Source organism: Heloderma suspectum, chromosome 13 (assembly GCF_057233095.1).
Source record: "Heloderma suspectum isolate Gila_16-S chromosome 13, 16-S_ref, whole genome shotgun sequence".
Classification (NCBI taxonomy): Eukaryota; Metazoa; Chordata; class Lepidosauria; order Squamata; family Helodermatidae; genus Heloderma; species Heloderma suspectum.
Window position 1 is genome coordinate 5,200,117 of NC_139470.1, and position 23,664 is coordinate 5,223,780.

Sequence of the window (23,664 nt, forward strand, 5' to 3'; positions counted from 1 at the left end):
ATTTCATAAGCTGGACAGTACTTGAAACAGTGCTAGCAATGTAAGATAAACATCGGGAGCAGCACAGCAAACCTCACTGTACCAATCCAACATAAAGGACCATGCAGCATCTCTCACCCACAAAAAGTGCTTACACAAAATCTAGTAACTCCTGCAGGGTCTTGCTCTAGAAACTTAAAACTGAACATGCAGTTGCAGAGGTGGGGTGAGTAATGCAATCCCTTGATGAACCGCCAGTGGCCCTGGGACTGGAGAACAGAAGGAAAGCACCCGCTGGATCCTGCCATCAGCCAGGGGACCTAGGGCCACTGCTTCCCAGGAATAACATCAAGCCAAGCGGGAGACCCACCTCGCCCACTTGTTGCCCAGACAAGGAGCAGCAGCAGAGAGCTCACTTCCCCCTTCCTGCCAGGAGGAACACTCGGCCCCGACTGCCTGTAGCCCTGAGACTGCAGAAGGAAGGGAAAGAACGCTCTGGCCCCATCCATCAGCCGAAGGAACGAGAGCCACCAGCTGCTACTGAAGCAAGGGGAGGTCAGCCTGGCCTGAGTGGGATATCAATGCCTGCCTGTGGCTCATGGCCCTGTAGCTCATGGCCCTATAACTCAAGGCCTCATCTGGAGTACTGTGTCCGGTTCTGGGCGCCACACTTTAAGAAGGATGCAGACAAACTGGAGAGGGTTCAGGGGAGGGCAACGAAGATGATCAGGGGACTGGAAACAAAGCCCTATGAGGAGAGACTGAAAGAACTGGGCATGTTTAGCCTTGAGAAGAGAAGTCTGAGGGGAGATAGGATAGTGCTCTTCGAGTACTTGAAAGGCTGTCACAGAGAGGAAGGCCAGCGTCTCTTCTCCATCATCCCAGAGTGCAGGACATGGAATAATGGGCTCAAGTGACAGGATGCCAGATTCCGGCTGAACATCAGGAAAAACTTCCTGACTATTAGAGCAGTATGACAATGGAACCCATTCCCTAGGGAGGTGGTGGGCTCTCCCACACTGGAGGCATTCAAGATGAAGCTGGACAGCCATCTGTCAGGGATGCTTTGACTTGGATTCTTGCATTGAGCAGGGGATTGGACTCGATGGTCTTATAGACCCCTTCCAACCCTACTATTCTATGATTCACCACCTTGCTCTGATCTTGAAGAATGGATCTCCCTCCTCTTCCTTTCCCTCCACTCCCCTTCCTCTTGTGTGCCTTGTCATTTTAGTTTGTAAGCCGGAGGGCAAGGCCTCGCTCTCGCTCTCTCTCCCTCTCTCTCTCTCCTCTATTGCTGTGAGCTGGTTTGGGAGACAATAATTGTCCGAGAAGTAGGATAAAAATACAGTAAAGTAAATAACAACATCAACAACCACCTGCACCAGCTTCTCCCTCTTTCACAGGCTGCCTTTGCCACCACTGCCCCTGCCACTTAAAGACAGCAGAGGCAGCCAGCAGCGCCCCACACTGCTATTCCCAGCTAGCAGAGAAACCTAGGAAGCTGCCTTATCCTGCGTCAGACCACTGGTCCATCTGGCCCAGTACTGTAAGCACTGACAGGCAGCGGCTCTCCAGGATTTCAGGTACCAGAATTTTGTGGCACCTTAAAAACTGACAGACTGGTTGCAGAACAGTCTGAAGGGTACCACAAGAGCCTAGGCGTGTGTTGGCTGCATGGCTACCCCTTCGGAAAGTTTCAGAAAGTAACTGTACAGTACAAACTGACTGGAAGAATGCCTTATTGACACCAAAAACCTGTCAAATAGACTGATCCCACCAGCCAGGATGTGGAAAACCTACACTCTCCCTCCCTTCCCCACTACTTTGTTCTATAAGTAGAAGAGTTTTCCATATTATTCCTCCAGCTACCTGTTACGTGAAGGTGCCGTAACGTTTGCCACAGCAGCCCCATCATAGCCAGGGTGGAGAGATCACTTTGGGACAGAAGCCCCCTACTAGAGACTGTGTGAGCGGATGCCGTGGGAGGACATCAAACTCTGCTGGTGTCCTCTCATAACATTCCTGTTTATTACATTTGTGCATGTTGCTTCACAGGGTGCTGGATGCACAGGGTTAGTGGAGAGGGATATATAGCCGCCCGCTTCCACTCTCAGCATTTTGTGGAAGGGGAGGAGACTCCCTGATTGGATTCTTGGTGAACACTCCTTCAGCTGCAGGCCAGCCCCAACCGCCGGAGCCTCCTTGCAGCTAGGACATGCGATGCTGAGGAATACAGCTGGCCCGTGGCCTCCCCTCCAGAGACAGGTAAGGGGCAGGGACTTCATCACTGGTGGTCAGGATAAGATCCAGCAGCTGAAAAGGGCAGTCTGAATCCCCCATGCTTCCTTTTGCCAGGGGTTCACAAATTCTCTCACCACAATCACATTCCTCTCTACTGTTGGAAGCCAACACAACCTTACTCTGAGCATCTTCAAAGCTGAGTATGACAAGAACTCTCTCTCACACACACGCAAACACACACACACAGCTCAGAGCAGGGGAGGAGGGATATTCAGGCTGCCATCTCCACGTGGCCAATTTTTGTGAACTGCCCAGAGACCATCGGCTATAGGGCAGTATAGAAATATAATAAATGAAGAGAAGAGAAGAGAAGAGAAGAGAAGAGAAGAGAGAAGAGAAGAGAAGAGAGAAGAGAAGAGGCAGCAGGAGAGGTGTTCATTGCAATCCTCCATTGCATCCATCACCTTGCCCAAGAGGATTTACTGATTTAAATAAAGGTTCAAATATACCTCTGAGAGTAAAATACTTCCTTGAGCTTTTTAAAGTCTGTCTGGGAGTTCTTCCAGTAATTTTAAATGCTCCAAGGATTAGTTCACTGTGGGACAAGCACAAATGCATCCAAAGTTAACAAATGCATTAACCTGGGAACTACAGACCAGTCAGTCTGACATCCATCCCTGGAAAAATTCTGGAGCAGATCATAAAGCAATCCATCTGGAAGCACCTTGACAACAATGCCGTGATTACTCGAAGCCAACATGGATTTGTCAAAAACAAGTCCTGCCAGACAAATCTGATCTCATTTTTTGATCAAGTCACCTCCCTTGTAGACCGTGGGAATGCTGTAGACATCATATACCTCGACTTCAGCAAAGCTTTCGACAAAGTGCCCCATGATATCCTGATGAGCAAACTAGCTCGAAGTGGGCTAGATGAAACAACGATCATGTGGATCCACAGTTGGCTACAGAATCGGACTCAAAGAGTGCTTATCAATGGGACCTTCTCAAGCTGGGGAGAGGTAACGAGTGGGGTACCGCAGGGCTCAGTCCTGGGCCCAGTGCTCTTCAACATTGTTATTAATGACTTGGAGGAGGAGGTGCAGGGAATGCTGATCAAATTTGCAGATGACACAAAATTGGGAGGGATAGCTAATACTTTGGAAGACAGAAACAAAATTCAAAGTGATCTGGATAGACTGGAGTGCTGGGCAGAAAACAACAGAATGGCATTTAATAGGGACAAATGCCAAGTTCTGCACCTAGGAAAAAGAAACCAAATGCACAGTTACAAGATAGGGGATACGTGGCTCAACCACACTACGAGCGAGAAGGATCTTGGAATTGTCGTCGATCACAAGCTGAATATGAGCCAACAATGTGATGTGGCTGCAAAAAAGGCAAATGCTATTTTGGGCTGCATTCATAGAAGCATCGCTTCCAAATCCCGGGAAGTACTAGTTCCCCTCTACTCAGCACTGGTTAGGCCTCATCTGGAGTACTGTGTCCAGTTCTGGGCACCACACTTTAAGAAGGATGCAGACAAGCTGGAGAGGGTTCAAAGGAGGGCAACAAAGATGATCAGGGGACTGGAAACAAAGCCCTATGAAGAGAGACTGAAAGAACTGGGCATGTTTAGCCTTGAGAAGAGAAGACTGAGGGGAGATATGATAGCACTCTTCAAGTACTTGAAAGGTTGTCACAGAGAAGAAGGCCAGGATCTCTTCTTGATCATCCCAGAGTGCAGGACACGGAATAATGGGCTCAAGTTACAGGAAGCCAGATTCCGGCTGAACATCAGGAAAAACTTCCTGAGTGTCAGAGCAATACGGCAATGGAACCAATTACCTGGGGAGGTGGTGGGCTCTCCCACACTGGAGGCCTTTAAGACGAGGCTGGACGGCCATTTGTCAGGGATGCTCTGACTTGGATTCCTGCATTGAGCAGGGGGTTGGACTCGATGGCCTTGTAGGCCCCTTCCAACCCTACTATTCTATGATTCTATGATTCTATGATTCTAAGTAAGGACACGTCTCACAGTAAATCCTGGCAGCAACTGCAAAAAATGCCTGAGATGATGCAAAATTACCCAAACATTAGATTGAGAAAGCATGTAATAACACAGTCAAATAACAATTTAGGGACTATCTTTAAACCCCTACAATATCATGGTTCTTATGAACTGTGCCATCCCAAGTATAAGTCAGTTTGGGAAGTAACCTTGGCCCAAATGCCAGAGAGACAGCACCTCCTCCCTTCTCCATTTTAACAAACTTCCCAGACACTCAAGACTGTGAAATGCACATTACAGCAAAGTCATAAAATGGACTCCTCCATCCCAACAGCCTGAAAATAAATGGGTTCTGGAATGATTTTTAGATCACAAGGTACACTAGAAGCAAACATGCCCAATACCATTGATATAACAGCTTTCACAAACAAAGTTGTGATTCTTGTGTTATGCAACTTGTTCCTTTTCAAGAGGTCATCTCATTCCCAGCAAGAATACTGCTCAAGAGTGTAATGCTGCATTCCTAGAACAAGTAAACATGCAACGGATCAGGCTACAATAGCCTTCCCCAGCTGGTGCCCTCCATATGTGTTGGACTACAATTCCCATAATTCCCAGCCAGCTGGGTTACAAGGCAGCTAGTGTCTGCAGGCTGAAATCTCACATTGGGATGAAGTGAGCTGGCCATCCTGCTTCATCCTATAAACAGTTAGGCAGGCAGCCCCCAAGCAGATCAGTCAATGGAGCTCCCTGTCCCAAGCAGGCCCTAAAAGATTTCCCACAAACGACTGCCCAACCATCCATGAAAATTTCCAAATGAGATGCTGCAGATTCCATCTCTAGGCAGCTCAGCCCGCTGATGAACTGCACTTACAGCTAGGCAGTACTCCTGCTGTTGAACAGGGACTGCTCTTTCTCACGTATACACCTCTTTCTTCTTGCCCATCATGCCCTTTCCTGCACCCTAGAAACTAATGTGTCTTCGTTTCATATGCACCGGAAACAAGTCAACAGTTCCAAATCTATTGGAACACAGACCTGGGCCCAACCCGTAACTGGATGGGAGACTACCCTAGAACCCCACACATACTGCTGAGCACTTTGTAGAGAGGTGGGTGGATACAAATGTACTATAAAAAAAGAAATATAGCAATGAGCCCCGGATGCCTACTTGGAATAGTCTATGACTTGAAAGAATGCATTCCGCCCACTGTGAGGTTGAATAAGCAATGTATTACACACACCACCCTAAAGTGTTCTGTGATCAGTACACGCAGGTTTCTTTCCAGCCAGCCACAGCTGTTGCATTTGAATATTGCCTATGCTTCCCTTTTTGAACATTCCCAATACAAAGGAAACGCTCAGCTATGCTTTCAAGCTGCCCCGCCCCCAACCACTTCCCGTGAAAAGATCTATTCGCTTCATGCGCTATTGTTTTGTTCGTTAATGACAAATAAGGCGAGACAGCTAACCAGTTAAGAAAAGTGTTGCTGCCAGCCTTAATTTATTTATTTATTTTATTTATTGCATTTATACCCCGCCTTTCTCCCTCTCGCAAGGAACTCAAGGCGGCTTACATTATCCTCCTCCTCACCGTTGTATCCTCACAACAACAACCCTGTGAGGTAGGTTGGGCTGAGAGTCTGTGACTGGCCCAAAGTCACCCAGTGAGCTTCCATGGCCAAGTGGGGACTAGAACCCGGATCTCCCGGCTCCCAGTCCGTCACTCTCACCACTACACTACACTGGCTCTCAATTAATCTTAATACCAAGCATTTGACAGCTTCACCTTGGCAGAGGGAGATAATGAACCACATGATGCACTGGCTTGGGGCCCTCGTCCTTGCCAAACCTCTTTGTGCTGCAGCACCCCCGCACCGTAAAAGAGGGTGCTTAACCAAGGCTAGCCCTGCTCCTAAGCTGCACATGGGGAAAGGAATAAGAGGAGATTCTTCTCTCTGATCTTACTAAAAAAAATCCTACAACAGACTTGCATAACAGTACATAAAAATGATTAGTGTACAGAAAATGTCACTAGCCCCACTACATATACCAGTGTGGCGTAGTGGTTAGAGTACTGGACCGGGACTCGGGAGGCCAGGTTCTATTCCCCACTCAGCCATGAAGCTCACTGGGTGACATGGACCCACTCGCAGCCTAACCTACCTCACAGGGTTGTTGTGAGGATAAAATGGAAGAGGAGGAGGATCACGTACACTGCCCTGGGCTCCTTGGATGAAAGGCAGGATATAAAATAACAAATAAATAAATAGTCATTTATCACCTAAAAGGGAAGGGCAAGAGACAAATCCAGTCTTTGAAATGCACCTCTATGGGATCACCTGGAAGCAATCTTACTTGCCACAAGTGGCTGGCAGCTTACACACCTATTCTACAGAGCCCTCTTACTGAAGCTAAGATTTAGGACTAGGGCTCCCAAGGCCCCCTAGACTGGATTTATCATTACAATAGAAATGCAATTACTGGAGGGGGCAGGGGTGGGGAGAGAAAATGCATGTTTGTGCATGTTTGAGATATAAAATAGCTAATATTATTCATTAGAGCAATGCCTATAGCTTAAAAGTAGTATGCAAAATTGAACAACATGAAAAGTCTGCAGATTCCTCTTACCCACAAAATGCTGGTCCAGTTAAAATGCTCTACTTTACCTATTTCATGTTTTCTTGGACCACCATGACAGAAGCTGTTTACATGCAAACAGGCCATCACAATTCAGAGCCTGGTTGGGTCCCTCTTGTCAAGTACCATATGGAGGTGATGGCATATAAATCAATGATGATAAATAATTATGTCACACGTCATTTTTTACTACAGAGTTAACAGCGCTAGTTTTTGTTGATATCCTAGTCTGGGCAACCTCAACAAACAAGATTCAGAAGGCTTAGGCTAAGTAATGCAGTGTTAACAGCCTTACCTAAAATATAACAACCTGTTATTCATCTATCTTAAGAAAAGTCTCCTAACAGATAAGATAGCCTCTGACACTGCCTAGTGAGGCAAAGACGGCAACTGGATCAATAAAGGAATCTCTGCTCTCTCTCTACACTAGCACATTAAACTGTCTCAGGAAAGGCTTCCATTTGCAGCACATTCTAAGAGCTCACTTCAAAATCACAAGCAGTATTTACACACCCTTGTTAAAACAAGAAAAATAAAAAATCTATAGAGGTATGAGGGGAAATATTTTTTTTTGTCACTTGTACTAGCAGCATTCTTTCCCATATTTGGGCCATCCACAGGGGTTGGGGCGGGGGGGAAGTAGTCCCAAAATTTCTGTTCATTCAAGATTGGGTGAATCGCAGGTTGATGGAACCCTTTATGAAATAACTTGCAAGTTTTAATCCATAGTAGGGAAACCACTTTTGTGAAGTGCTTTCAGACAAAGGGAGTGTAAATCTCCAGGCTTATCTAATTCCAACCACTCACTGCTAAAACTGGTCTTCGACCTTATTGTCATTATACTTTGATCTTTAGATAGCAGAAGTGAAAATACTCCTACATTCTTTCTAACATTGTACAAGGTAGATAACTCCTGTAGAACTACTACTGTAGCAGATGAAATTTAGCAATCGCATAGCATATGACACATAAGCTGTGGTATTCAGAGGCATGCTGCCTCTGATACTGGAGGGAGCGTATAGTCTTCATGACTAGTAGTCAGCGATAGCCTTAACCTCCATTAATTTGTCTAATTCCCTTTTAAAACCATCTCTTGGTGGCCATCACCACATTCTTTGCTAACAAATTTCAGAGTTTAACTATGTGCAAAAAGAACTTCCTTTTGTCTGTCCTGAATCTCCCACCATTTAATTTCATTGCACCGCCTGAGATTCTAGTTTTATACGAGGGAGAAGAACTACTCTATCCACTTTCTCCACACCATGCATAATTTTATAAATCTCTATCATGCCTCCCCTTGATTTTTTTTCTAAACTGAAAAGGCCCAAATGCTGTAACCTTTCCTTGTAGGAGAGTTGCTCCAGCCCCATGATCATTTAGGTTGCCCTTTTTTGAACCTTGCCTTCCAGATTATTGGCTAATGCTCCAGCTCAGACATCTGAAACAAATGACCTAATAGTACTTAAAAAAAAAAAGTGTTTCAATGGTACAAACTTTTCACTCATGGTAATGTGTTGACAGATCTCATGGTTTGAATCTGGTTCTGCTTGGCCACTGTGGGAAACAGGAAGGTGGACTATGCAGGCCTTTGGTCTGATCCATCAGGGCTGTCCTTATGTATATCATCACATTTTAACAGCTTAGCTGACATTTACACAAATCATGTTCCTGAAGTGAAATCTACAGAACTCACCCGCGAAAAGTCTATAGCTTAGGAACAGCCTGTAACCGGAATTCCCAGCAATTGTTCTTGCGCCCTCCAAGATTTCTAGGCAGTCAAAGAGTTCACACGACACGCCGGGTCCATTTTGGGTTATTTAACCCATGATGAGCTGCGGTGCATGCCGGGCGACATTTTTAATATGCAACCCCGATGAGAGTGATCGGGGGTTGCCATGACATGCACACTCAGCCACTGTGGATTATTTGAGGGTTAAACAACCCTCACATAATCACAATGGCCAGGTTCACATGACAAAGCAAACCCAATTGTCCTGATCAGGGGATGCATATTCAAAACGTCAACTGAGATGTGATCAACTGAGATGTGATGCGCCGCCGCAGCTTATCATGGAAGCCCAGGACGTTGTGCGAACCGAATCAGTGTATCTTTCAATGTAGCTTTTAACATTTCTCTTTTCATGAAAAGAATTCAGATCCACTTTCTCATCACTATTCAAACAAAAGAAATGATGTGGCGCTAGAAAAGATGGAACCTTTTCTTGCAATTGGCAAGAGGGTGAAAAAACCCAAAGCAAATTGCTGATGTGAAATAATACTTAAAGATTTTCCATCATAATTTTACTTTTACAGATCATTTTGTAATGCATTGCAGTTAATTGCTTTTACAAATTTGGGGTTAGATTCAAGCAAGTGTTGAATACTTATAGCTGACACTATACAAAAGAAGGCAGAATCTCATGATCTTTGCAACACAGATCCAGGACATTTATTTTTTAACTGTCCTCCTACACTAAACTAATCCTCATTTGCTCATCTCTCAGGCTCTTACAGAATGTAATCATCTTCCTGGTCCACAGCTGGATACAAGACACAAAACCCCTGAAGTAGTCCTTGACTTTTTTTCTGATTCATCCTTGAGTTAGGGGGATGAATACAAAGAACCGAATTTCAAAAAGCAAAAGAAAACAGACACTGAAAGGAAAGGGAAACCATCACAAAGCACATGTTCAGTTTCCTGGTTATGTTTTGTTTCCCCAACACTAAAGAATGCTGACAGATAGACATTAATCTTTTCCTCTCGATAGATTCCCAACACTCGTAACACCCACATTCTAATCACAGGTGTGTCAACCTCATAGCAATTTCTACCCAGTGCCGTCTGCTCCCATTCTCCTGAGGACCTCCATTGCACCCTTGTCTCAAACAGCCTTTCCCCACAAGCAACCCACACCACATGGCCCTTATGCAGCCACATTATCCCCCCTTCCCCACAAAGAATCCTCCCCAGATATACCATCCCCAAAGCACCTTCTCCTCAACAGGAGGTCTGCTCTCCTTTAATCCAGCCTGCCCACACATAATCTGGCCCCCACCAGAGATGCCCCACCCCTTCAACACAATTTATGGAGTCCAACCCCCTGCTCACTGTGGGATCCAGTTTAAAGCATCCCTGACGGATGGCTGCCCTGTCTGTGCTTGAATACCCCCAGTGACAGAGAGCCCACCACCTCCAGAGGCAGTCGGTTCCATTGCCTTACTTCCCGTCACAAAGTCCCCCCTCCAGACAGCGCCCCACACACCCTAAACCCTCCTTGTTCCCACTAAAAGGCCGGCCCCAGCAGAAACTCTTTCAAATAATCAATAAAATAAGTCATCCTACTCCAAATACCCACCCAGTATTCATGAAGGTCCTCCTACCTTTTATGTCACCCCCACTCCCCTTTGGTTAGTTTTTAGGAGGGAAAGACATGACTTGGTTAAATTTGGGGAGGTGAGAGAGACAGACAGACAGACATTTAGGGGTGATGGAGAGTCAGGGCTTTGAAGCTTATGGATGAAGAGTCCCCTTTCCTTCCCCCTCCCATTACTCAAGCACAGCTATCCTATCTCACAAGGCTGTTGTGAGAAGAAAAGTGTACAGGGCACCCACACTCTGATTCTCTGTTAGAAGGGTGGGAATAATAATAATTAATAATTAGAATTAATTTAAATAAATAAATAAATAAATAAATAACAATTATTATTATTAGTAGTAGTATTACTTAAAAGCAGGTTTTAGAAAGGGAAGATGGGCTTTGAGTAAAAATGGGCGGTGGAGGAAAGAGAGACATTGTGGTTTTAATGTTCTATATATTTTAAATTGTTTTATTGTGTGTTGTTTGGTTTTAACTTTTGTGAACCGCCCAGAGAGCTTCGGCTATTGGGTGGTATAGAAATGAAATAAATAATAATAAAATAATAATAATAGACATGACTTAGGGGTGATGGAGAGTCAGGGCTTTGAAGCTTATGGATGAAGAGTCCCCTTTCCTTCCCCCTCCCATTACTCAAGCACAGCTATCCTATCTCACAAGGCTGTTGTGAGAAGAAAAGTGTACAGGGCACCCACACTCTGATTCTCTGTTAGAAGGGTGGGAATAATAATAATTAATAAATAATTATAATTAATTTAAATAAATAAATAAATAACTATTATTATTATTATAGAATCATAGAATAGAATCACAGAATAGTAGGGCTGGAAGGGGCCCACAAGGCCATCGAGTCCAACCCGCTGCTCAATGCAGGAATCCAGGTCAGAGCATCCCTGACAGGTGGCTGTCCAGCCTCGTCTTGAAGGCCTCCAGTGTGGGAGAGCCCACCGCCTCCCCAGGGAATTAGTAAATTAGTAGTAGTAGTAGTAGTACTTAAAAGCAGGTTTTAGAAAGGGAAGATGTGCTTTGAGTAAAACCGGGCGGTGGAGGAGAGAGAGACATGACTTAGGGGTGAGGGAGAGTCCCCATATTTCCCACCTCCCATCACTGTTCTACCGCACAGGGTCGTCGTGAGGAGGCGCGCCGATTATTTGTTGGAAGCGTGGGAATGACGACGACAGTCATGACGTCGCCCGCTCCGACGGCCCCCGCCCGGCCGGCCGGCCGCCATCCCCTCACAGAGGGCCGCCCGCCCCTTCCTCCCTCCGCTGCCCCGCGGCCCGCGCGTACCTGTAGGCCAGGGTCATGCACTCGAAGAGCTTGGTGAGGGAGGCGTCGATGCTGAGGCGGCCGCCGCCGTCCCCCGCCACCCCCCCGCCGGCCTGGGCCCCCGCGGGGCCGAAGCGGTACGTCTGGCAGGTCTGCTCGTTGACGGTGTCGAAGTCGTAGCCCTTCTTGGGCGGGTGCTCGCTGTGAGGCGACGACACCATGAAGTGGCCCGAGTGAATGATCTGAGGCGCGCCGCCCGCCGCCGCCGGCCCGCCGCCGCCGCCGCCGCGATGCCCGCTCGCGGGGCCGCTGCAGCGCCCGAGCCCGGCCGCCGGCGGCGGAGAGCTCTGCTCCTCGTCGTCGCTGTCCTCCGACGAAGAGCCCTCGTCCGCCTCCGCCCGCCGGGGGATGGCCCTCCCGGGCCCCGGCAGCCCGCGGAGCCGGCCTGCCTGCATGAACACGTCGGCGGCCATCGCCGCTGGGCGGGGGAAGGAGCCCGCCGCCCGCTCGCTCGCCCGCCCGCCCGCCGCCTCTGCTTGCCCCGTCAGGCCCGCCGTCGCCGCCCCACCCCCGGCCCAGCCCCGCGGAGCTCAGCGTGGCCCGGCCCCGCCACAGGCCGCCGCCCCGCCCTGCCTTCCCACAGGCCTGGCCTGGCCTGGCCTGGCCTGCCCTGCCTCTTTCGCTTCTGCCGGCGGCCTCCTCCGCCAGCGCAAAAAAGGGGGCTGGCGGGCGGGCGTTGGGTTAGCGTTGCCCCACAAGCGACGGCGCCCCCGTGCGGCAGCAGCAGGAAGGGGGGCTCAGCCGACGAAGCGACTCCCTGCCTGTGGGGCATGTCCGCCCCCCAAACCAGGGATGGCCCATCAGGGCAGCCAGGGCTGGCTCAAGCCCCAAAAGGGGGTTGGCAGCCAGACTGAGACGGATCCGCTGGATAAATCTTCGCTCGCGTGCCATTAAAATGCTTTAACATGTGGTGTGAAAGAATTTAGAGGAACAAAGAGATTGGAGTTTGAAGAAAGTGGTTGTGGAGTCGGAAAAGGTGCGACTAGATACACCTTTGAGTGAAAGACTGTGCAGGCAGTGGAGTAACTAGGTGATTTTAGACCCTGGACTTAATGGTCTTACGGAATTTACTTGTTTGTTTCGTTTATTTTTGTTTATATTCCCCCACCTCCGCCCCGCTTCTGAAAACAAAAATTCCAAAATCCATGTTGCTGTAATATTAGGCCAACCAAAAACATTGCAAAAATAATAATTGTGCAAGTTTTTTAGATCCCCCATTGTAGAAAAGTATTTCAGCAACATGGATTTTGGACATTTTCTTATGGTCTGTGATTACATTTTGGCCTAAAGGAATGTCACTCAAGGTGGTGAACAACAAAACAGAATCTTAATTAAACCATAACATTAAAAACAGATAGATTAAAAAAATTAAAAACACATGAGATCCCTTCCCTAAACTATGGTTAGGTACTGAGATTCCCTCCCCGCTCACAAAGGAAGCATAACTGAGGGGCTTAGTCCCTCAGTTATACTTGTTATAACTTAGTCCATAGTTATAATTGTGGTGACTAGAATTTGCCCTCTGTGATAAAATAATTATTGTCCCTGTAAAATATGTTGAAGGCTTGTATGCTTCACATACTTGCATGCTTCCAGCTTCTGCCCCGAACACACCATAAAATCCACCGTCTATAGCCAAGGCCTACAAAACAAGCACATGCGTTCAGAAAGACAGAGACTCACAAGGATTTAAACCAGCATTGCTCAGACTATAATACCCACCAAAAGAGGTAGGGGGAAAGAAAGAAATTAACAGGCCCAGACTGCCACCCAGGAATAATCTACTACAGAAAAGACCCAGAAGAGAAAACAACAGAATACCACTTGTTACCTGCAGTTCCCAGCTAAAACCACTCAAAGATATTGACTGGGTTCAGACAATTGCAGGGTGGCAGAAGTCGTCATGGCTTCTTCCCCCGCCTGCTTGACCTCAGCTTGTCTTGTAGTAAGAGTTGCGGTGTGGGTAAGAAGCCACCCTCACCACACACTGCACCGGGTTTAGACAACTCGCAGTTGCACATGCGGGGGCAGGGGAAGAAGCCGCAATGGCTTCTTTCACTGCTGCAATCGCCCGAATGCAGCCATTGTGAATTATCTATAGCCCATCCTGAACAATACTTGCCTCTCACAGGCCTTGGGTAGTAGACAGACCCCCATCCTATAGACAGCTACTCACTAGCAACAACAGACTCAAGTAACAGAGATTCAGACACAGGAACCAGTCCCTGTGACAGACCCAGGTATCAACTCTGTTCCCTTATTTACTCTGGCAATGCTATTGTTTATTTGTTCAGTCGCTTCCGACTCTTCGTGACTTCATGGACCAGCCCACGCCAGAGCTTCCTGTCAGCCGTCGCCACTGGCAATGCTATTACGGGACCTAATAATGCCATCCACAAAACCAGAGGATCATACACCTAGTCATCTTCCAATGTGATTGTTGTTGTTGTTGTTGTTCAGTCGTTCAGTCGTGTCCGACTCTTCGTGACCGCATGGACCATAGCACGCCAGGCCTTCCTGTCCTGCGCTCTCTCCCGGAGCGTGCTCAAGTTCATATTCATTGCATCCGTGATGCTATCTAGCCATCTCATCCTCTGCCGTCCCCTTCTCCTTTTGCCTTCAGTCTTTCCCAGCATCAGGGTCTTTTCCAGGGAGTTTTCTCTTCGCATTAGGTGGCCAAAATATTGGAGCTTCAGCTGCATTATCTGTCCTTCCAATGAGCACTCAGGGTTGATTTCCTTTAGGATGGACTGATTTGACCTCCTTGCAGTCCAGGGGACTCGTAAGAGTCTTCTCCAGCACCACAGTTCGAAAGCATCAATTGTTCGGCGCTCAGCCTTCCTTATAGTCCAGCTCTCACAGCCATACATTACTACTGGGAAAACCATAGCTTTGATTAGACGGACCTTTGTCGGCAAGGTGATGTCTCTGCTTCTTACTATGCTGTCTAGGTTGGCCATAGCTTTCCTCCCAAGGAGCAAGCGTCTTTTAATTTCATGGCTACAGTCACCGTCTGCGGTGATCTTGGAGCCCAAGAAAGTAAAATCTGTCACTGCTTCCTTTTCTTCCCCTTCTATATGACAGGAAGTGATGGGGCCAGATGCCATGATCTTCGTTTTTTTAATGTTGAGTTTCAAACCAGCTTTTGCATTCTCCTCTTTCACCCTCAACAAGAGGCTCTTGAGATCCTCTTCGCTTTCTGCCATTAGGGTGGTATCGTCTGCATATCGGAGGTTGTTGATAATTCTCCCAGCAATCTTAATTCCAACCTCTGATTCATCCAACCCGGCATTTCTCATGATGTACTCTGCATATAAGTTAAATAAGCAGGGTGACAATATGCAGCCTTGTCGTACTCCTTTCCCAATTTTGAACCAATCGGTTGTTCCATCTCTGGTTCTTACTGTTGCTTCTTGACCCTCGTACAGGTTTCTCAGGAGACAGGTAAGGTGGTCTGGTACTCCCATCACTTTAAGAATTTGCCACAGTTTGTTGTGATCCACACAATCAAAGGCTTTAGCGTAGTCAATGAAGCAGAAATAGACGTTTTTCTGGAATTCTCTTGCTTTCTCCATGATGCAGCGAATGTTGGCGATTTGATCTCTAGTTCCTCTGCCTCTTCTAAACCCAGGTTGTACTTCCGGTAGTTCTCGGTTCGCATACTGCTGAAGCCTAGCTTGTAGGATTTTGAGCATCACCTTGCTGGCATGTGAAATGAGCGCAATTGTGCGGTAGTTTGAACACTCTTTGGCATTGCCCTTCTTTGGAATTGGAATGTAAACTGACCTTTTCCAGTCTTGTGGCCACTGTTGAGTGTTCCAGATTTGTTGGCATATTGAATGCAGCACTTTAACAGCATCATCTTTTAGGATTTTAAATAGCTCGGCTGGAATACTGTCATCTCCGCTAGCTTTGTTGTTACTAATGCTTCCTAAGGCCCACTTGACTTCACTCTCGAGGATGTCCGGCTCAAGTTCAGTGACCGCACTATCATGGCTATCAGGGACATTCAGATCTTTCCTGTATAGTTCTTCTGTGTATTCTTGCCACCTCTTCTTAATCTCATCTGCTTCTGTTAGGTCCCTGCCTTCTTGGTCCTTTATCATGCCCGTCTTTGCACAAAACGTTCCCTTGAGATCTCCAATTTTCTTGAAGAGATCTCTAGTCTTTCCCATTCTGTTGTTTTCCTCGATTTCTTTGCATTGTTCATTTAAGAAGGCCTTCTTGTCTCTCCTGGCTATTCTCTGGAACTCTGAATTCAGTTGGGTATATCTTCCCCTTTCTCCCTTGCTTTTCGCTTCCCTTCTTTCGTAAGCTACTTGTAAAGCCTCATCAGACAGCCACTTTGCTTTCTTGCATTTCTTTTTCTTTGGGATGGATTGAGTTGCTGCCTCCTGAACAATGTTACAGACCTCCGTCCATAGTTCCTCAGGCACTCTGTCTATCAGGTCTAATCCCTGAAATCTATTCCTCACCTCCACTGTATATTCATCAGGGATATGATTTAGGTCATACCTGAACGGTTTAGTGGTTTTCCCCGACGTTCTTCAATTTAAGCCAAAATTTTGCAAGAAGCAGCTCATGATCTGAGCCACAGTCAGCTCCAGGTCTTGTTTTTACTGACTGTATGGAGCTTCTCCATCTTTGGTTGCAAAGGACATAATCAATCTGATTTCGATATTGACCATCTGGTGACGTCCATGTGTAGAGTCGCCTCTTGTGCTGTTGGAAAAGAGTGTTTGGTATGATCAGCATGTTCTCTTGGCAAAACTCTATTAGCTTTTGTCCTGCTTCATTTTGTATACCAAGGCCATGCCTGCCTGTTATCCCGGTGATTTCTTGACTTCCTACTTTAGCATTCCAATCCCCTCTGATGAAGAGGACCTCTTTTTTTGGTGTTCGTTCTATAAGGTGTTGTAGGTCTTCATAGAACCGATCAACCTCAGCTTCTTCGGCCTCAGTGGTTGGGGCATAGACTTGAATTACTGTGATGTTGAATGGTTTGCCTTGGATTCCTACTGAGATCATTCTATCATTTTTAAGATTGTACCCCAGTACTGCTTTTCCCACCCTTTTGTTGACTATGAGTGCTACTCCATTTCTTCTAAGGGATTCTTGCCCACAATAGTAGATATGATGGTCACCTGAATTAAATTCGCCCATGCCTGTCCATTTTAGTTCGCTGATTCCCAAGATGTCGATGTTCAATCTTGCCATCTCATGTTTCACCACCTCCAGCTTACCTTGATTCATTGATCTGACATTCCAGGTTCCTAAACAATATTGTTCTTTACAGCATTGGATTTTCTTTTCACCGCCAGACACATCCACAGCTGAGTGTCCTTTCGGCTTTGGCCCAGCCGCTTCACTCTTTCTGGCGCTACTTGGAAATACCCTCTGCTCTTCCCCAGTAGCATATTGGACACCTTCCGACCTGAGGGGCTCATCTTCCGGCGTCATATCTTTTAGTCTTGTGATACGTTCCATGGGGTTTTCTTGGCAAGAATACTGGAGTGGGTTGCCATTTCCTTCTCCAGTGGACCACATTTTGTCAGAACTCTCTGCCATGACCTGTCCGTCTTGGGTGGCCCTGCACGGCATAGCTTATGGCTTCACTGAGTTACGCAAGCCCCTTCGCCACAACAAGGCAGTGATCCATGAAGGGGCCAATGTGATATATGCCATCATTTGCCAGCAATGCTTTACCACAAGTGTAGGCAACTTGTGGCCCTCCAGATGTTTGGCCTATAACTCCCATCATGCCTCACCATTGACTTTGCTGGCTAGGGCTGAAGGGAGTTGTAGGCCAAAACATCTGGAGAGCCACAAGTTGCCCACCCCTGCCCAACTGTTTTCTACACAGGACAAACAGGCCAGTCTCTATGCCAAAAGGATGAACAGGCACAAATCTGATACCCAAAATGGCAATATTAAAGAAAAAAGTGAGGAAACACCTCCAAGGACTCTCTGTCACTAATCTTAAACTGGCCATTCTTGAACAAAAGAACTTCAAAGACAGAGTCCAACACGAAATATCTGAATTACAGTTCATCAATTAGTTCAACACTTTTGCCTGTGGCTTGACAAAGGGTGTGGCTTTTTAAAAATCACAATACATGTGTTAATCAGCTCACCCACCTAACAACTATTTCTTACTGTCTGTACTTTCTGCATTTCAGTTCCCTCTGTTCACAATCCTCTGCAACCATGAGCATATACTGTATGTTCTTGGAACTCAAGCCAACACTTCACACAACTGGGCTGTAGTTCAGAAAAGCTTATTCTTAGAATCATAGAATCATAGAATCATAGAATAGTAGGGTTGGAAGGGGCCTACAAGGCCATCGAGTCCAACCCCCTGCTCAATGCAGGAATCCAAGTCAGAGCATCCCTGACAAATGGCTGTCCAGCCTCGTCTTGAAGGCCTCCAGTGTGGGAGAGCCCACCACCTCCCCAGGTAATTGGTTCCATTGCCGTATTGCTCTGACACTCAGGAAGTTTTTCCTGATGTTCAGTCGGAATCTGGCTTCCTGTAACTTGAGCCCATTATTCCGTGTCCTGCACTCTGGGATGATCAAGAAGAGATCCTGGCCTTCTTCTCTGTGACAACCTTTCAAGTACTTGAAGAGTGCTATCATATCTCCCCTCAGTCTTCTCTTCTCAAGGCTAAACATGCCCAGTTCTTTCAGTCTCTCTTCATAGGGCTTTGTTTCCAGTCCCCTGATCATCTTTGTTGCCCTCCTTTGAACCCTCTCCAGCTTGTCTGCATCCTTCTTAAAGTGTGGTGCCCAGAACTGGACACAGTACTCCAGATGAGGCCTAACCAGTGCTGAGTAGAGGGGAACTAGTACTTCCCGGGATTTGGAAGCGATGCTTCTATGAATGCAGCCCAAAATAGCATTTGCCTTTTTTGCAGCCACATCACATTGTTGGCTCATATTCAGCTTGTGATCGACGACAATTCCAAGATCCTTCTCGCTCGTAGTGTGGTTGAGCCACGTATCCCCCATCTTGTAACTGTGCATTTGGTTTCTTTTTCCTAGGTGCAGAACTTGGCATTTGTCCCTATTAAATGCCATTCTGTTGTTTTCTGCCCAGCACTCCAGTCTATCCAGATCACTTTGAATTTTGTTTCGGTCTTCCAAAGTATTAGCTATCCCTCCCAATTTTGTGTCATCTGCAAATTTGATCAACATTCCCTGCACCTCCTCCTCCAAGTCATTAATAAAAATATTGAAGAGCACTGGGCCCAGGACTGAGCCCTGCGGTACCCCACTCGTTACCTCTCCCCAGCTTGAGAAGGTCCCATTGATAAGCACTCTTTGGGTCCGATTCTGTAGCCAACTGTGGATCCACATGATCGTTGTTTCATCTAGCCCACTTCGAGCTAGTTTGCTCATCAGGATATCATGGGGCACTTTGTCGAAAGCTTTGCTGAAGTCGAGGTATATGATGTCTACAGCATTCCCACGGTCTACAAGGGAGGTGACTTGATCAAAAAATGAGATCAGATTTGTCTGGCAGGACTTGTTTTTGACAAATCCATGTTGGCTTCGAGTAATCACTGCATTGTTGTCAAGGTGCTTCCAGATGGATTGCTTTATGATCTGCTCCAGAATTTTCCCAGGGATTGATGTCAGACTGACTGGTCTGTAGTTCCCAGGTTCCTCCTTTTTACCCTTTTTGAAGATAGGGACAACGTTACCCCTCCTCCAGTCATCTGGCACTTCCCCGGTCCTCCATGATTTCTCAAAGAGAATAGACAGCGGTTCTGAGAGCTCTTCTGCCAGTTCCTTTATGACTCTAGGATGCAGTTCATCTGGCCCTGGAGATTTGAACTCATTCAAAGTAATGAGGTGTTCCTTGACCATATGCCTGTTGATCTCAAGCTGCAATCCTGCCCCTTCAGCCTGTACTTCGCCTTTGCCAGGGGGGTCATAGACCCTCTTTTGGGAGAAGACTGAGCCAAAGTAGGAATTGAGCACCTCTGCCTTTTCTTTGTCCTCTGTTATCATTTTGCCATCCTTATTTAATAGCTGAACAACCATTTCTTTCCTCTGCCTTTTACTATGCACGTAGCTGAAGAAAGCCTTTTTGTTGTTTTTAGCATCCCTCGCTAACCTCACCTCGTTCTCCGCTTTAGCCTTCCTGACGCCATCCCTGCAATTCTGTGCTACCTGCCTGTACTCTTCCTTTGTTACTTGGCCTTCTTTCCACTTCCTATATGTGTCCTTCTTTGTTTTCAGGTCATCCCTAAGCTTTTTGTGAAGCCACATTGGCTTCTTCTGTTGTCTTCCACCTTTTCTTCTTGTTGGAATTGTTTGTGATTGTGCCTTGAGAATTTCCTTTTTTAAAAGTTCCCACCCATCTTGGACTCCTTTTCTCGCTAGCATTGCTTGCCATGGGACCTTACTGATCATTGTTCTGAGTTTATTAAAATCAGCTTTCCTAAAATCCAGGGTACGCGTTTGAGTACACTCGGCTTTTGCTTCCCTTAGAACCAAGAACTCAAGTACAACATGGTCGCTTTCCCCCAGAGTTCCTGTAACTGCTACTTTATCCACTAAGTCATCTCTGTTGGTTAGGATCAAGTCAAGGATAGCCGATCCTCTAGTTCCTTCCTCTACTTTCTGTAGGAGGAAGTTATCCGCCACACAAGTCAGGAATTTCCTGGAGGGGCCATGTTTTGCAGAATTTGTCTCCCAACAAATATCGGGGAAATTGAAGTCCCCCATTACTACTACATCATGCTTCCTTAAAACATTGGCTATTTGCTTTTCAAAAGTTTCATCCTTGTCTTCTCCTTGATTGGGTGGCCGGTAGTAGACTCCGACCACCATGTTCCTTTTATTCTTTGCTCCATTTATTTCAACCCAGATGCTCTCGATGGGGCTACCAAGCTCCTCCTCCTGTATTTCTGTGCAGAGATATGTATTTTTCACATACAGTGCAACCCCGCCTCCCTTTCTGTTCCTCCTGTTCTTTTTGAACAAGTTATATCCTTCAACTGCTGTATTCCAGTCATGAGAGTCATCCCACCAAGTCTCAGTTATACCTATCAAGTCATAATTTCCCTCCTGTATTAAGAGTTCAAGTTCGTTCTGTTTGTTTCCCATACTCTGGGCATTAGTATATAGACATCGAAGACCATGTGCTTCATAGTCTGGCTTTCTTCCTACATGTGTCTGAAGACTATTATTGGGCGCTATCAGCGCTGTTCTCTCCATTGCAGTGCATGCGCTTACGTCCATTGTTACCCCCAACATTACATCTCCCTTCCCCGTAGGATTCAGTTTAAAGCCCTCCTGATGAAGTTCTTCATGCTGTGGCCAAACACATTCTTCCCAGCCTTTGTGAGGTGCAACCCATCCCTAGCCAACAGCCCATCTTCCAGGAAGTATAGCCCGTGGTCCCAGAATCCAAATCTCTCTCGTCGGCACCACCTTCGTAGCCAGTCATTCACCCGGAGTATTTTTCGTTCCCTTTCTATCCCTCTTCTAACTACTGGAAGGATGGATGAGAAAACTATCTGGGCCCCAAAGTTCTTGAGTTTCCTTCCCAAAGCTTCAAAGTCTGACGTGATCTCTTCGTAGCTCCGCTTGGCGGTATCATTTGTTCCCACATGGATGAGAAGAAAGGGATACCTGTCAGTGGGCTTTATGAGTGCAGGCAACCTTTCAGTCACGTCTCTAATCTGTCCTCCCGGGAGACAACATACCTGGCGAGTCCACGGGTCTTCGCGACATACTTGGGTCTCGATCCCACGCAGCAAGGAGTCTCCCACTACTACCACTCTTCTCTTCTTCTTCTTGTAGGCCTGGGTTTCATCGCCTCTGTTTGACTGACCTTTAGCCTCTTGCTCACTCTCACGCAGGTTCCCCTGTGATTCTTCGTCTGCAGGCTGTCCTCCAGTCTCATCTGCAAGTACCTGGAATCGGTTCCACAGCTCCACCGCTTCCACTGGTGCAGAGTGGCGTCTAGTTCTTCTTCTCCTAACTGTCACCGTTTTCCAAGGAGTATCCTCTACTCCATTTTTCTTCACCTCAGCATTTCCCACTGCCTCATCTTGCTGTTGCTCTTCAAGCTTCTGGTCTGCCCTTTGCTGCTGTAGTTCCCCCATTCTGTCCAAGAACTCTTCGTGTTCTCTTATTCCCCGGAGGGTTGACAGTCGCCGCTCCAGTCCACTTACTTTTTCCTCCAGCAGCGTGATCAACTTGCACTTGTTGCAGGTGTAGGCCATGTTGTTCTCAGGCAAGAAAACAAACATTGCACACACCTTGCAGGTCACCACCACTGGAGAGTCTTGTCCTTCCATAGCCTCTTTTCCCTTTTTGTGTCTAGCTTTGTGATTGTTCTAGACTAGCCTGTGCCTGCTCCTCTACTCAGTAGAGGTTAAAAGCAGAGTCCCACTGGTGTGGAAGTGTGTGTTACAAGACAAATAAATGAAAAAAAGTTAGTAAAAAAAAATTAAAAAATTAAAAAAAATGTTAGGGGCCTCCCCCTTGACCTCCCCTGCCGAACTCCCCTGGCCAACTCCTGTTTGCTCCCCCTGTTCGTTCGCTCTGTTCGCTCGCTCTCTGGGAGCTTGCCTGCTTCTGTAGTCCCTGGACCAGCTGGAGCAGCTTGCTCTGCTCTGCTCTGCTCAGCTGGGAGGCGGGAAACAGACTGAAGCTTCCCGCCCAGTCAGCTGCTGGGAGTACTCAGGCCACACCCCTCCAATTCAGTTGGAGCTCTCAGAAGCTCCTGGTGAGCTCACAGCCAGTCAGAAGGATAAAGGGCAGCGCCCTGGGCTTCCTGCAACCCACTTACCTCTTAGCCTCTGTCTCCTTTGTCTCCTTTGTCTCTTCAACCACTGCAACTCCCCTGGCCAACTCCTGTTTGCTCCCCCTGTTCGCTCGCTCTGTTCGCTCGCTCTCTGGGAGCTTGCCTGCTTCTGTAGTCCCTGGACCAGCTGGAGCAGCTTGCTCTGCTCTGCTCTGCTCAGCTGGGAGGCGGGAAACAGACTGAAGCTTCCCGCCCAGTCAGCTGCTGGGAGTACTCAGGCCACACCCCTCCAATTCAGTTGGAGCTCTCAGAAGCTCCTGGTGAGCTCACAGCCAGTCAGAAGGATAAAGGGCAGCGCCCTGGGCTTCCTGCAACCCACTTACCTCTTAGCCTCTGTCTCCTTTGTCTCCTTTGTCTCTTCAACCACTGCAACTCCCCTGGCCAACTCCTGTTTGCTCCCCCTGTTCGCTCGCTCTGTTCGCTCGCTCTCTGGGAGCTTGCCTGCTTCTGTAGTCCCTGGACCAGCTGGAGCAGCTTGCTCTGCTCTGCTCTGCTCAGCTGGGAGGCGGGAAAAACGCCTCACTGTTACAATTACCTCACTTACCTCACTGTTTACAATTCCGCCCCTCCTGCCCAAACTGTGTGTACATTGTGCTTGTAACACACATTTAAAAACCCTTTGGATCACAGCTCCTGTCTCCAGGAAAGGGGTAAAATACAGCTGTGTATATGGATGCCCTAAGGGTCTCTTCTTGCAAAGTACCCCTGTGAGTGGCAGCTTTCCATCAGAGAAGGGGCAGGGAGGGAGTACTTTAGCCAGCCTTCCCCAGCCTGGTGCCCTCTAGATGCGTTGGACCACAACTCCCATAATTCCTGCCAACATGTCAAATGGCCATGCTGGCTGGGAGATTCAGGGAATTGCAGTCCAACACACCTGAGGGCACCAGGTTGGTGACTGCCCAGCAGTTGCTGTCCCTGCACAACTCATTTATGGAACAATCTCCCTGACGAGGCATGCCTGGTGTCAACATCATCTTTTCAGCACCAGGTTAAAACTGCCCTCTCAGGTTTTTGGCCGTATATAGCATGTCTTTGTTATCAGGTCCTGGATTCTCCCTGGCTGATTGTTTTAGAGATATGTTGTTGTTATGTATGCTATCTATTTTATGTCCTACATGAATGGTTTTTTTTACTTTATATAATGTTTTTTAATTTTTGTGAACTGCCCAGAGCGCTTCAGCTATGGGGCAGTATTGAAATGAAATGAACTCTGCTTGTAACCCCTTGTGATTCCAGATCCACGTTTGCAAGGTAAACATGG

At 47.2% G+C, this 23,664-nt stretch overlaps 1 protein-coding gene across 3 annotated transcripts in view; it reads right to left on the minus strand.

Annotated features, from left to right (window-relative positions):
* The window catches only part of MLXIP (MLX interacting protein), a 64,957-nt gene extending 52,750 nt beyond the window's left edge, over nucleotides 1–12,207 (minus strand). The window contains exon 1 of one of the 3 annotated variants that reach the window (XM_084820295.1): nucleotides 11,541–12,207. In XM_084820295.1, coding sequence (XP_084676421.1) covers nucleotides 11,541–11,992 — 452 coding nt within the window. In that variant the 5' untranslated portion in view covers nucleotides 11,993–12,207. The remainder of the gene's footprint in view (nucleotides 1–11,540) is intronic. The other 2 variants (XM_084820294.1, XM_084820296.1) reach the window with 2 other exon arrangements.
* Between the last annotated feature and the right edge of the window lie 11,457 nt (nucleotides 12,208–23,664).